A 13,905-nucleotide genomic window follows, 5' to 3' on the forward strand; every position below is an offset into this window, starting at 1 on the left:
CCTCTTCTGTGGAATATAAAACAGACAGCATCCACAATCAATTGTCAACAACCTCTCTACAAGTGAAATCAACTCACCATCATGTTTATCCACCTCTCTACTACTTTCGTTGTTCTCCTCGGCCTGACGGCCCTTGTCAACGCTGGAGTGCCAGTAAGCCTCGCATCACGTCAAATCTTATCATATTGTCACACAATGTCTGCAGGCTGCTCGCCACGCTGCTCTTCTTGACAAGCGTAGCACTGTCGTGACGGCCCGAGTAAGCTTGGCTTCGTGTCAGTATCACCTTGAGCTTACAATATACATAGGCTAATTATTTAGCACTTGCGCGCGTAAGCCTTGCTTCGCACCAAACGTGTAAAACTCACCATAACATGTACGCAGAAAGAGACTCCAGAACCAGACCCAGGCAAGCCAGTAGTCACTGGACGTGTAAGCTTTGTTTCATACCAAATCTGATCACGTCAAACTCACCACACAATGTATTCAGGAAGAGACTCCAGAACCAGACCCAGGCAAGCCAGTAGTCACTGGGCGTGTAAGCTTTGTTTCACCGAATGTCATCATGTCAAACTCACCACATAGTCTATTCAGGAAGAATCTCCAGAACCGGACCCAGGCAAGCCAATAGTAACTGGACGTGTAAGCTTTGTTTCACACCAAATCTCATCATGTCAAACTCATCGCACAATGTATTCAGGAAGAGACTCCAGAACCAGACCCAGGCAAGCCAGTGGTAACTGGGCGCGTAAGCCTTGTGTCACACTGAATGTAATCATGTCAAACTCACCATGTGATGTACGCAGGGACTCTGAACCACACCGCTATGATTACTAGTAAGACTTGTTTCACGTGTTGACTCGCGACACTGTACACAAGGCAACCACTTTGCAGAATCGTATTTTTATGTAGAACAAGTTACAAGGGATGTTGAGTAGGATAGTGCTCAATGAGGTTGAAATGTCAGGTGCATTACCGATCGCACTGGCAGTGACTGCGGCAGGACCACCGCGCTCTGTTTGTCAGCAAAAATTCTACTATACAAGGCAGGAGCTTCTGACTGAGTCTGAACATACTTACCAGGTAACTGCCATTTCGACTGCAACTCCCGTCTTCAGCTTGAAGTACTCCAGCTTGGGGGAACTTTAATTCAGATATCTTTTCCATTGACCCAAGACATCATCATCACACAAAGTTTCAGCGCTTCAGCACTCGACACTCTGAATCGCACAGCAGGTACATGAAAATCAAACAATATTTAACTCATGATCATTCAAAACCACGACAGAGAATTCTATCTATGCCAACGAGGGCTAAAAGTGCCTGCGACAGTTCAAATTTACATACAGTTATATTACATAAATAGTCTCGTCATCTAGTTCGTTCGTTCCCGTTCCATGTCAGTACTAGTATAGATATATAGGGTGCTCGCAACTGTAGAATGAAAGTGACAAAAGAATTATACGAGGGTTGCCGGAAATGCTAAGAGAGGCCTGTCTGTCGGACCAAGCTACCCACATGCTGTATATACAACAGCACGGAGCCCCTCGCTCATGATCAACCAATATCAAACCACGGACGACATGTTATAGCTGTAAGAAGTGCTTCAGGACTAGATTCGTGAGGCTCGCGCAGGAACTAACCTCAAACATCAATGTAAGGGAAAACCTCCTTCCTCAGATCAGTGCAAGAGTGCTAGACGCGTCTACCTCTTCATGTTCCGCTCCCAACCAAAGCTCCCCAGAGCGGCGAGAGGATGCTAGACCTCTTAAGTCTACTTCTTCGTGTTCCAAACCCTCCCAGAGCTCCCCAGAGCGGCGAGAGGGTGCTAGACCTCTTAGGTCTACTTCTTCATGTTCCAAACCCTCCCAAAGCTCCCCGGAGCGGCGTGAGGGTACTGCAGGAATAGTAGCACCGAAGATAGAGGATGCGAGAGCGAGAGCAACCGTGAAGCGAGGCAAGGTCAACATATTACTAGTGAGATTGAATGAGACAGACGTGTTTATATAGACGATGTTGGGACACGCAGAGAAACTATGAGAAAAGGACTGCGTGGAGTCTTGATCCAATTTATACGGTATGTTATTTCCCCTGAATATGCACTGCATGAGGCTGGTGTGAAAACTAGGCTCATTATCCAGCAGTGATCACTCCTTGGCAACCCCGCGAGTCGGTATCAAGGAGCGTCAGCGTCGCCAATGTTTCGAACCGTCTCAATTCCGGGGGGGTGAATAGGCCGTATAGGCGGAGGTCCTACCAAGTGCAGAAACTATGTTTATTTTTTGATACAGCAACTTTGGGCGTCGCAAAGGGAGGTACCGGCTCACGTCCAAGTATGGTTCATGATAGCCTACCGCGCAAGAGAGTTTAGGTGTACTACGAGCATCCTATGTTTAGTTTATCATGAGTGAGTGACCGGTGCTGATGCCTGAAAGTTAGTGGTAGTCATTGCAACAACCACGAGCTGAAAAAATAAAAATAGAGAACTGTACTCGCCGCTCATTCGAGACTGCAACAAAAATTCTCCCGGATGCGTGCAGCCCGTCCTTGGAGTCGTTTTGAGTATCGGTGGGACAACTGTCCCATCGCTCTCATCTTCTTAGGAGAAACCAAGAGTTGACCCTCTCGCTGTAGGATGAGTACTATGATGAACCATCAGCTAGACTCGTAACTGATCCCTGCATTCATGATTGTATCGTTTTCACTACTTACCTGTGCAAACAGGTTCGAGACTGCTACCTTGGTGAAAAGATAGTCTTTTGCAGTGGCGCATCGTCATTTCGGTTGTCATCCTTACTTCAGGAAGTTGCTCATTCGGACTCTGTACACTGTGGGTAGTAAATGCAATGAAATTCATTAGGTAAAATCAGGTGATAATGTAATGAAATTCATAGTACAAGGTGCTGAAATCGAGGTGCTGAAAGTTCCGATTTTTACTCTGAAATTTCAGTGATATTGCGCTGAATTTTTACTCTGAAATAATGTGCTGAAATTCTGCTCAAGAATGACAAAAATGAATATTGCTAACCACTGTGACATGCAGTTCACAGATTACATGATACGATGTGTCACTGATTACCCATTTGGAATTGAGCAATGGCAGGAATTGAACACATGACCTTAACCATCGGTACGTAGCATCGCTACCACTAAGCCATAGGATCTTTGATATGGCTAACTACAAATCCTGATATATACCACCCTTTTCCTACATTTTTCGACCTACTACCTACTACGACATTCATCTCGTTGTTCGTTATTTCCTGTTCCTTGCCCCCACCAGCACTCCCTCTTATTTATCTCTGTGGACTGTTACTGCAGCCTGAGCGTATTTCAGTGTTATCATAATTGTTAGAATGTATAAAGATGCTTATCTTCATTTGTGCCGCACAAGAGTTAGCGCACGACCAAATTCACAAGCAGGTTTCCCGCCCTCCCAGCGGCTCCACCAGCTTGTGTCCCTCCCCAAGCTAATGCTTGGACTAGCCTGACACAATCAGGTTGTGCCTCCGACTCTTCCTAAGCCAGACGAAGCTGGAGAATTGGATTCATTGGAAAATAGCACTGAAAGTGGTGCTGAATTGGATTCATTGGATAATGGTGCTGAAATTTGGTGCTGAATTGGATTCAGCACTCCAATGAAATTAACTACCTGCCGTTTCAGTAGAAGTTCCAATGAAAATTTCAGCATCAGTACTTTTTCCAATGATTTTGATTGGAATCACTATCCACAGTGTGTACATGTCATGTCCGGTCATCGTGTCGTTTGTGCCCCGCAGCCTGCCGGGCTTTGGAGTATTGACTTGTCATTGCCATCAGCGCACAATCATACCAATTCATTGGAAACACCTGTACGCATCTGGTGTGTAGTATGCACCGCGTTCCATGGTCCAGGCCGCTGGTTATCAATAAAGAAAGACCGCACAAGTTACACTTAGCGATTTCCAAAAACAATGATTGGGGTTCGCACCATGTACACCTTCCGAGCGGGATAAGCACTGTTCCTGTTTGACTATGCGCCCTCTCTCAAGCCAAATCGGGGTGCTTTAGCAGGCTTCATCTTGAGTACTTTGGCCATCGATAGCAAATTGATACGGTCATCATTCTCGGCCGCATGCAGTGACGTTAGAAAGCCGACTGGGAAATACCGTGTTTCGGCGCTCTTCCAAATCCAAATATTTCAACTTGATCACTTTAAGACTATGTCACAGTCTATAGGCTACACATTGGTCATTACTCACGGGGAAAATAAATACAACCTTGACTCACCGGGCCTTCTCGTCTGCAAGTCTAGACATCTAGTAACCAGCAGTTTGTGTCATTTGATTAATGGACATGTTCTCGTCCTTGAGTGCCATGTGTCGGTCTCTATCTTCTGTCATGCGCTTTTTTGAAAACATTTAACAGCTTATTTTTGAAACGCGATCTTCGGGGTCAACGTGACAAGAGGTTACAAAACAGTGCATAGTTGCGGACTGACACAGATGATCTTTCCCCAATACACGCACTTAGACTTGCGAACAAGATAATGTCAGCACTTCAAAGTGGTAAGACTTGTAATTTCTTGCATCTTCAACTGTCCTAAGCTGCTGACGTTAATGCAGACAACTCATTTTCGAATCACTGGTTGGAAATGTTGTACATAGTGAGTAGTTGAAATTCACTGAATCTTCCCATTGACTAAACCTTTCCAGAGCCGCCTGTGACTCGGGGAATGCTTTTCAACTGCTGTGATACCCTTCACGAATGAAATAGTTCTTTGATCGTTGTCAGTCTATTGCGCAAGGGCATCCGGTTGCTAGACTGCTTGCTTTAAGGATCTGAGATCCTCTCGTGAACTGCGCTTTGAAATAGTAATCCCAAGACGTGCGTAGGTACGGGTCCCTCAGCACGCTGAACAGCCACTATATTTTTAGTAAGCACTACTAGTCAAGCGATCATTCATATTCATATAGACTGACGCAATCTTGAAGCTATTTCCTCCGTTTTCCAAAAAGAAATAGCAGCCGGTGTCGGTTCAGGCTCGTTTGCCCTGTTCTTGCCTGCTATAGTAAGCAGAAATGGTAGCTTAGGAACAAGTCAAGCAATTTTATCTACCTCGGCTGGGTGACACTTCCTGGTGAACGCCTGTTTGCCAAAGAGCACCGACGAGGGGCGTCAGACTCATTTGAGCCTCTGTCGTATGTCGACCATCAGCGCGGACTGCGGGCGATCAGTTTACTAGGCCGCTGCGTAACGAGCTGTGACTTCTTGCCTTTACTTGGGATTATTTCGTCGTGGACGGCTGTTATCCACAGTCTTCCATCCTGAGTGTCGGCAACGGGAACTATCACAGGCATCAGATAATAGCTGCGGGCAATATCTGAAGATCCACACCAGCCATCCCCGGGGCAACGTCTTTGCACAGGTTATCAACACTCAGCTGAGCTGGAACATAATTCGTACCTGGGTCTTTAACAATGATGGCGGCACACGAAATATGAAGTACCAATAAAACGTAAATGAGGGATGGAATGTTGGGGTACATTGTGAAACTTTTGCGAGAGGTGAGCCCCACGATTTTGATGGAATACGCATGGACAAGCTGAATTTATAGCAGAACCGCACGCCTCATGGATGTGGGGCCTTCGTAGCCTTGAAAAAAGCGATAGAGGTCTGCTCCAAGAGGCCTACAGAATCAGCCCCGGCCTTACCCACATTATCTGCGCTTCGGTGCTGAAGCGAGCTGCCAGAGCACAGCAAGTGCGCACAGTGTATGGGAAGCTCAGCTGCTTCGAGAGGTGTGAGAGTAGCTTCTCGGGATACCGCAGTACCATAATCGCTGGGATGTCCAGAACACGCCGTGTTATCGACACAACAAGCAAGCGAATAATCACAGACTGATAGACCTTCTGCACTGAAAAGAGGCTTTCGATAGTCTTCCTTGTTTTGCGTTAAGGCTTATATATCAGCCCTAAACCCCATCTCTGTAATTTTTCAATACGTAGGAGAAGTACGCCAATGTTTCTCGACACTCAGTGTCTGGACCTGAAGTTACTCTGATATTTGGCGGGAAGCTAATGGATGACCCGACAATTGAAGACACTGAAGACCAAGATGATCGCGGAGCCCGGAGCAGCATGCGCAAATTCCTTGTCCATCTCATGATGCTCGAACCACACCGCGGGTGTTTTGATGCTCCGGAGTACCAAGTGTTTGATTGCCCATGTGCAATGAATCGCATGCCCAGCAGTCCCGTAAATCATACAGGACATACATTGAAGTAATTATTCGCCCAACATAAAAAACTATATACAAAAGAACACAGTACTTGTACTGCATATATGTGAGCGACCATAAATCAGAGCATAAAGAACAGAGACAACGTTGTCCAGCAACGTTTGTATCCAGGTAATGAAATCGTATAGGTGAGATATCGATATCGTGGCATGATTAGTGGAGTAGGGTACTCGCATGGTTGAATAATCGTGATAAAATCCACATGAACAAAACATCCGTGGGGTAGTTGCGAAATACGACACTGGTGGTGAAAGCGTTGTGGACATGGTAATCAATGGGCGTGTAATACATAAACATTCAAAACGTGATATTCAGAATAAATGGGGTCCCCGAGTCATTCCGGACCTTGAACTTGTTCCTACAATGTAAGGCATTAGTGCGAAGCCACATAGAAAAGAAGAAATAGAATAGCATAAAACCCATCTGCTAAAAAGCGGGCGGAACAACGCGGTAAAAAAACTCACTCTTTCACCCAATCTACAACAGCGTTCTTCAACTCACCTACCTTTCCGCCTCCCTTCTTCTGCTTGTTGATATATCCAACGACCGCTAATGGCTCTGCATGAGGTGTTTCCAGGAGCAGATCTACAATGGCGGTATGTACAAGGTCAACGGCTGACGGGCCGTCGATACCTGAAAGGGTGAGTTGGGGTGGGGTTTCAAGTTCGCCAGAGAGGTCTGTGCATGGTAAGAGAAAGTGGAAGATTCAGCACCGTGCCCAAAACCAAAAGGATTCAAATCAAAGAAGCACCTTCATAAACCCTCCTCTCGACTCTCTCTCTGACCATCTCAAGCCTCTCCTTAAGCCCATTTAACCTCTCCACACTCAATGCACTTGGACTTCCCCGCCCTGTCCCACTCTCCGCTTTCGAGATAAGCACCTCCAACTGCTTCAGCTCCCGCATCAAGAATTCCCCGCGTAGGGATTCGCGCTCGGTCTGCTCTGGGGTAAGAAGGGTCGGCTCAATAGGCGTCCCTACCTCCTTGAAGGGAGGTGGCGGCGAATTAGGGCTGCTGTCAGGGAAGTCGGGTCCTTGCATCCCACGGATGTGCCCATGCTTTGTTGTATTTGTGTCTATCTCCGTCGTACGCTGCACAGGAACAGCCGCATCTTGCGTTGGACCATCTGGAGTGGGAAGGGGGTCTGATGCAGAGCCTGCAGGGTTTTGAGTGTCAGGACCTGGTGTCTGAGCACGGGCCGAGCTCTGCTGGTCTTGGGGGGTAGTCTCAGGTGCACCGGGTGTGGCGTTCTGGATGGCTGGCTGTATAGCATTCTTAGGTCCTCTTTTCTTCCTTCCTGGTCTGTCTTGTTTTTGAGTGGCGGTAAGAGCAGGATTATGGTTGCTGCCAGGGTCGTCTGCATCGGGGATGGTGTTCAGGAGGGGATTGTCGGCGGTGGTGTTGATGTTGGTGCCCGTGATACCATCAGTGTTCGATGCTTGAACCCCGTCGAGAGGTTTGGGATCGGTAATCGTAGACCTCGTAGTTAGAGCGTCAGGAAGGGTGGGTGTTTGAGAGAGGTGCACGGGTGGGTTTTGAGACGCAATGTCTGAGTGGATGGCAAACTCATTCCCGGTACATTCCACTGCAAACCCACCCACAAAAGCTTCGGGTGCAATTACCTCGGCAGAAAGTCCGCCCCCGAAAGCTGCTCCTCCTGTAGTACCAGTACCCAACAGAGACTCTGACCTACCGCCGAAGATCGGCTCAGTTCTTGCGCCTTTCCCTACCACTGAACCCACCACCGATTCGTCGTCGTCGTCGTCGTCGTCGTCATCGTCGTCTGCATGCCTGAGCATTGAGGGTCCAGGGCCTGAACCCACGCGGCGGTGTCCTGTCACTGCGCTGGGCTGAGGCTGTCCTTGTCTGGAAATTGGACGCTCCCACTCAGCCGTGCTTGCCTGATGTTGAGTGGCATCGATTCCCACGTCCGAGGTAGTCTTGTCGCTTCGCACGCGGCTCATTATATTCTTCGCGCCAAATAGGGAGAGGACGCTGCCCATGACGGATGCCGGCCGTGATTCTGGCAGTGGCACTTGATGAGCAGTGATTTTAGGGAGGGCATTGACATGCATGCGAGGTGTAGGAGAAACAACTTCGATATTTGCGGTGATCATTTGGCTTTCAGATGTAAGTGGAGGAATGTCGAGTACACTTAGCTCTGGGTCCTCCTCTTGTTCTGGAGAATGTGTAGATACACTAACGTGCACCCAGCTGTCATCTTGGATAATTATAGGATCGTGTCTCGAAGGCCCAGCATCGGAGAGGTGTGAAATATGTTGAGAGTGCAGGTCGACAGGTGGAAGACATGCAGGATCGACGGCGGTTGATATGAATGCTGGGGATGGACCTGGGACGACTTCGCGGACGCGACTGAGCTCAGAATTCGTTTCGGAAAGGGCAGGACGGCCAGAGTGCGTCCCGAGTGGCATGCGTCTTTTGTGTATTTGTTGGGAGGGTGAAGCGGAAGGTGCAGCGCGGGTACTCGAAACAACAGATGATGGTGGAGCACGTCTAAACAAGCTTCGCACGGGATATTTGATGGAAATCTTCGGTACCCGGAAGTCATTCTTGACCTTCCATCGCGGCATGGTCTTCATTATGGATTTCACTTCCTTCCTAAGTGTCTTATAGACACTCTTCAAACCTGTATCGCGCCATATCCCGGGAGCGACGTCTGCAAGGAGGAGCCCGACTAGCGTCCATGCGCATGTGAGGGCAAAGCGAGAAAGTGATTGTGATAAGTAAATGTCAATTGCTACGCGCGTAGCAAGGGCGAGGTATGGGTCTTTTGACCTCGATCGAGAGCGGGTGTGTTTTGAGAGGAAGTGCGAGAGTACGACGCCTTCCCAGAGTCCGATAAGTATGCCTTGCAGCGAAGTTAATTTAGATATACTTGAAAAAAAAATCAAAGACCGCTCGAGACCAACCTACGAGTTTGTGATCTTTGCCTGTTGCAATGTCGAGCACGACGCGCAGAGCGACGCCTGCCCCGATTGATAGTATGTTTTCCATGTCTTTGGTGAATGCATAAGTACTGTGTCAAGCTCAATAACAATATTATTGTTGTGTGTTCGGCAAATCCCGTACACAAACCAAAGTCTACATCCGGATTCCCATCTCATCCGATATTCCAGTAACAGTTTCCCACCTCATTTGTTTCTGGTATCTCCAAGCTCTCCTAACATATGGCAGACGGCCGCCCTCTCATCGTATATCCTTCACCTAAGACAGGATAATGCCTTAAGATCCTTCCCTGAAGCCGTGGAAGGTGCAAATCACTGGTCATTCCATTCTCGTGCATTCAGTCTTATATTTTACAGGATTAACTATTCAAGCATATGTCAAAAAATCGGCCACCACTTGAAAGTATCTCTCCTGGTCCTCCTCCTCCAAGAACGGCATGTGACGCTGCGAAAACTGCGCCCACTTCACATGCGGGATTCTCTGGAAGAAAGGACTCATGCAGACGTCCTGCGCTTCGTCCATCACACCGTTGGTGAGCAGAGTAGGAGTCGTGATTGTGTGAATCTGATCCAGACACGACCATGACTTCAGCGTTCCCGTGATCGTAAACTCTGATGGTCCATTCCTGGAATCCATGATCAGTACATATCAGAAAGGTCGGTCAAGATATCACCTACATCGTATGATACACGGTGGGATGTTCCATCATTGCCGCAAAGGACGTCTCCATCACCTTTGGCCAGGGGCTCTTGCAAACGTGCTTTTCAAAGAAGATCCCTACCATTTTTTCATATTCAGGACTATCCGTTGTCCCCTCTTTTTCGTGCCTCTCAATCGTCTCCCTCACATCCGCTGGCAGCGCTTTCAGCAGCTGGCGGGTGCTCTGTTCCCACAGTGCCATGGACGGCGTTCCGCTGGTGATGACGAGGTGTTTGAGACCCACAGGATGTCTGTGGCTGGCGTAGTGTGCCCCTAGCATCGCTCCCCAGGAGTGACCTAGAAGAGCGAAGCCATTCTGGACACCAAGGTGGGCAACAAGGTTTTCCAGCTCATCCACGAAGAGATCAACGGTCCAAAACTCTTTGGGCTTGTCCGCCACACCTTCAAAAAAGGACTTTCCGATGCCGATCTGGTCGTAAAAGACGACAGGGATGTTACATTTGTTGTGAATTTCGGCGAGAGGTGTCATATACTCATGCGAGACGCCAGGGCCACCGTGCAGCACGATGAGAGGGTGGGCACCCGAAGTGAGATCGCCGACGACTTTGTACCAAGTCTGGTACGTGTCATGTCCGACTTTGAAATCTACTTTGCCTGTAACTTCGGTCATTGGAAGTTGGACGTATGGGGCGTGTTTCGAGAGCGAGCTAGCAACGAGCAGGACGCAACCCTTTATGTACACCTGAGAAGGATGTTTCAACGTTCAAACTGGACTATTTCGGCTGTTTGTCCATCGCCCGAAATGAAACGGCGGTGTTTGGGAGGCTGATCATCAAATCAGTCGTGCTAGCGCTATATATGATTCTTCGAGGCTTGATTTCACAACCGGTCTTGGAAAATATATTCATCCAAAACTTCAAACACGTGAATGCGGCGTTAAATCATTAATCAGTATGGAGAATCTTGAAGCTGTGGACTTGTTCTATGGAGGCTGATATGGAGTTTGGATGAAATGGGCGCTCAAGTACTTGATGGCCATGCACATCGTGATGTGAGCGCGGAGTTACAATATGCATGTAGCCATATGGTATTACCATTCAATCAAATCGTCCATCATTCCGCGGTGATTTGAGCAGTTCCCTTAGGCCTTAGGTTTGAGCTTGTTTCCATGATGGTCCATCGATTGCACTGATGTGACTGACGCGGCGTGGGTAAGTTATCTACGGTATTACTTTATAGCGGTGATTAACTTACCTGTTCTGTAAGTTCAAGTTCCAACAGGGAGTCTATGCTTTCGATGAGCGGTGGCTAATTGAGAGTAGCAAGCGGAATGTATTCGAAGGGAGTACGAATATACATGGAGGTTCTAATGATTAGGAAGGATGGGGAAAGGTTTGGGTAAAAGCCCGAAGGGCTTTTCGGCCCGGCGCATGTGTCCGAACCTATGGTTTCAAGGTGAGCTGTGATCCCATAAAACGTAGGAGAGTAGCGACGCGGACTGCGAAGCTTGACACCCGGTGATGATAGGAGCTGTACTCACCTAGGAAGATTTTTTTTTTTTTCTCAGCGCACCGGAGGGAGCGTTTGGCGCGAGAAAGGTTCAAGTGCTGGGGATAAGGCTTGGATATAAGGTGCGATGACGACTGCGTGGTCTCTTAAATAAATGGTGAAAGCGTCGCTAGACCATCGGCCCATGGACTTTACTACGTCGAAAGGTATTCCTCTCAGCAAATACTCGAGCGTCCCGCCGATCCTGATGCCATGCCCTTTGAGATCAGGTAGGCTGGCTGTTTGGGCGATTGTGGCAAGTCTTTTTAACACTTCTCTCTTCGATAGCGGTCTCATACCTTTAGGGTGTTTCCAGGCGAAGAGGTGAGCGCCGTCTTCGGCAGGGTTGATTAGGAGATGATTATCTAAAGCTGCTTTAGGGTTTGACAAGCCTTCTTGCGCGGCCCAGAAAGCATCCTCTCCGTTTAGAGGGGAAGACTTAGTGCTAGGGATGTGAAACTTGGTGACGGGGAGACCGTTTCGGTCGGTAGCGGTGGAGACGTTGCGACGGGAGATGTGTTTGGAAGGGTTGAAGGACTTGATTGTGGGAACGGTGAACTCTCCGAGTCTCGCTATTGCGTAGAAGGTTGTAGTGACGCAGGCGAATATTGCTGCGTCACGATGATCGTTTAGGTTCATGAAAGAGCGCATAGTATTGAGGATATCGACAGTGAAAGGGTTCCGTTTCGAGCATTTAGAGGATTCTGGCGCTAGGGCTGCAGCGCCGTCTAGGATGGCCTTGAGTTCCTTCGCATTGACGATCCATGGGCGACCGTGCAAAAGGTGCCATGCTTTCAACCCTGCGGTGTAATTGGCAAGGGCAGTGCCAGAATAAGATCCTGCGCAGCTAGAAAGAAAGGCGAGGAGTAGAGTAGGGGATATTGGACAACGTTGTTCCTCTGGTATCTTGAGAGAGTCGCAATAGACATGGAAGACTAGGAGACCGGCACCGTACGTTTCTTTGGTAGATAGAGCCCAGGATGACCCCATAACTTCCAGGATGCGATCTACTTGGTCGTCCGATATGGACGTTTCGGATGATCCGGCGGGTGCTTGTTCCTGGTGGGATCCACTTACGAAGTCTTTCGCGAGCGAGGCAGTGAGGTCTGAGGGGGGAGGGAAGAGGAGTGAGGCCGGGTTTATATGGTTGCGGTGAGGGAGCGGGTTGGGGGGGAGGTGGTAACGGGGCGCTGAAACGAGAGTATTGGACCTTTGTACTAGTCGGCGATGGCATTAATGATAATCTGGTCTTCTTCAGCGCGGGCTGCTCTGGCACGTTCGATGGCTTGTTGGCGTATGAGTGTGCTATTAATGAGTTTGGCGGCGGGAGGGGCGTACTGCCCGTCGCGGAATAGACGGTACTCTGTGGGAGTGAGAGGGAGTGTTGCGTCGACGATGAGGTCCTTGAGCTGAGAGGGAATGTGGATTTCAGGGAGTAGAAGGTGCTCTGGTCCGAGTTTTCCTCTTGAAGGTCCGTCTGCGGGGTTTGACCCGCTTGTGACGTATTCTGTGCGGATTTCGAAACGTCTGGGTAGAGAGAGAATGAAGTTGTGAATGCGCTTGAAGACTTCGTTGACGGCTTTGTTTCGGTGGCAGCCTTTCCACCACCCTTCGATAACTCCGGTGTTGTCGCCGTAGACGACGGTACAGTCGCTAATGCCAGGGAGAGAGGCGAGAGTGCGTACCAGGAGTTCGAAGCCGATTGCTTTGGCCCATCCAATGTCTCTTGCGGCATTGTTGGCGGTTTTCCAGCCTGGGATGAGTCTCCAGGCGCGCCAACGGTCTCCCACAACGATTCCAATGCCAATGCTGGAGCTGGCGTCTGAGAAGGCTAGGGGGATGGCAAAAGGCGTAGGAGGGTAGATAGGTCGAGAAATGCCGCCGGATTGAAGCGTGTCAGACCACCAGATTAAGTCGCTCTGAACTTCTTCGTCGGGTCGATGCGGCATGAACGGTTTCCCACGACAAAGGGCGATTGTGCGTTCTAGGCTTGTCAGGTATGCTCTGCCCCTTATGGCTGCGGAGCAGGCATGCATCAATTTACCGTAAAGCTGTAGAGCTTCTTGTATGTCACAACCCAATAACGAATTAACGCTGGGCAGAGACTAGGACTCAAACAACAGAATAATCACAAAGAGGATAAGGCAGCAGGTACGTCTCGGATTGCTCACTAGGAGATACAAGAGGTTTGAACTAAAGAACTACTGACTACAAGACACTACCTATATACACATATTTGTAACTGAGATCGAAACTGAGTCTGAACTAACTACCAATCAAATAATAAGATGATATCGTACGATTCTATATATAACTATGATGTCATGACACGTGCCGCAGCAACCGTAAGGTTCTGGAACATTCTGTCAGGGTCGTTTGGAATAAAGTTTAGTCCGGCATACTCCGATAAGTCACGTGACTCGTTCATAGGTTCTTTAGGTAACTCTACAA

The 13,905-nt window shown here is 48.6% G+C and overlaps 6 protein-coding genes across 6 annotated transcripts; 1 reads left to right on the top strand and 5 right to left on the bottom strand.

The window, feature by feature from the left end:
- Nucleotides 1-81: 81 nt before the first annotated feature.
- On the top strand, nt 82-1,053 carry HD556DRAFT_1488016 (uncharacterized protein; the record flags this gene model as incomplete). The annotated part of the gene is made up of 8 exons (XM_041308750.1): nt 82-153; nt 206-259; nt 309-332; nt 385-432; nt 491-538; nt 595-642; nt 701-748; nt 807-1,053. 8 exons carry the CDS (start codon nt 82-84, stop codon nt 813-815), a joined length of 351 nt encoding a protein of 116 aa, XP_041157770.1. The 3' UTR covers nt 816-1,053.
- Nucleotides 1,054-1,676: 623 nt separating this feature from the next.
- Nucleotides 1,677-2,108, bottom strand: HD556DRAFT_1528787 (uncharacterized protein; the record flags this gene model as incomplete). The annotated part of the gene is made up of 1 exon (XM_041309388.1): nt 1,677-2,108. One exon carries the CDS (start codon nt 2,106-2,108, stop codon nt 1,677-1,679), a length of 432 nt encoding a protein of 143 aa, XP_041157771.1.
- A 3,084-nt stretch (nt 2,109-5,192) lies between these two features.
- Nucleotides 5,193-5,527, bottom strand: HD556DRAFT_1445858 (uncharacterized protein; the record flags this gene model as incomplete). Its single annotated transcript, XM_041306998.1, has 2 exons — nt 5,193-5,326; nt 5,377-5,527. The coding sequence occupies 2 exons, from the start codon at nt 5,525-5,527 to the stop codon at nt 5,193-5,195; spliced, it is 285 nt and encodes a 94-aa protein (XP_041157772.1).
- Nucleotides 5,528-6,779: 1,252 nt separating this feature from the next.
- HD556DRAFT_681410 (uncharacterized protein) lies at nt 6,780-9,150 on the bottom strand. Its single transcript, XM_041311293.1, has one exon. The coding sequence runs from the start codon at nt 8,877-8,879 to the stop codon at nt 7,014-7,016; it is 1,866 nt and encodes a 621-aa protein (XP_041157773.1). The 5' UTR covers nt 8,880-9,150; the 3' UTR covers nt 6,780-7,013.
- Nucleotides 8,970-9,294, bottom strand: HD556DRAFT_1203182 (uncharacterized protein; the record flags this gene model as incomplete). The annotated part of the gene is made up of 2 exons (XM_041296414.1): nt 8,970-9,148; nt 9,210-9,294. Coding segments are annotated over 2 exons (264 nt in total), but the record flags the coding sequence as incomplete, so codon positions are not given.
- Nucleotides 9,295-9,415: 121 nt separating this feature from the next.
- On the bottom strand, nt 9,416-10,576 carry HD556DRAFT_1295394 (proline-specific peptidase; the record flags this gene model as incomplete). The annotated part of the gene is made up of 2 exons (XM_041299428.1): nt 9,416-9,871; nt 9,924-10,576. 2 exons carry the CDS (start codon nt 10,574-10,576, stop codon nt 9,613-9,615), a joined length of 912 nt encoding a protein of 303 aa, XP_041157775.1. The 3' UTR covers nt 9,416-9,612.
- Nucleotides 10,577-13,905: the final 3,329 nt, after the last annotated feature.

This window comes from Suillus plorans, assembly GCF_016647745.1.
Source record: "Suillus plorans strain S12 chromosome Unknown HD556scaffold_47, whole genome shotgun sequence".
Taxonomy (NCBI): domain Eukaryota; kingdom Fungi; phylum Basidiomycota; class Agaricomycetes; order Boletales; family Suillaceae; genus Suillus; species Suillus plorans.

What these genes read in the sequence shown, in the direction of transcription:
- HD556DRAFT_681410 (XM_041311293.1), bottom strand. Translation starts at nt 8,879, where the DNA reads ATGAAGACCATGCCGCGATGGAAGGTCAAGAATGACTTCCGGGTACCG.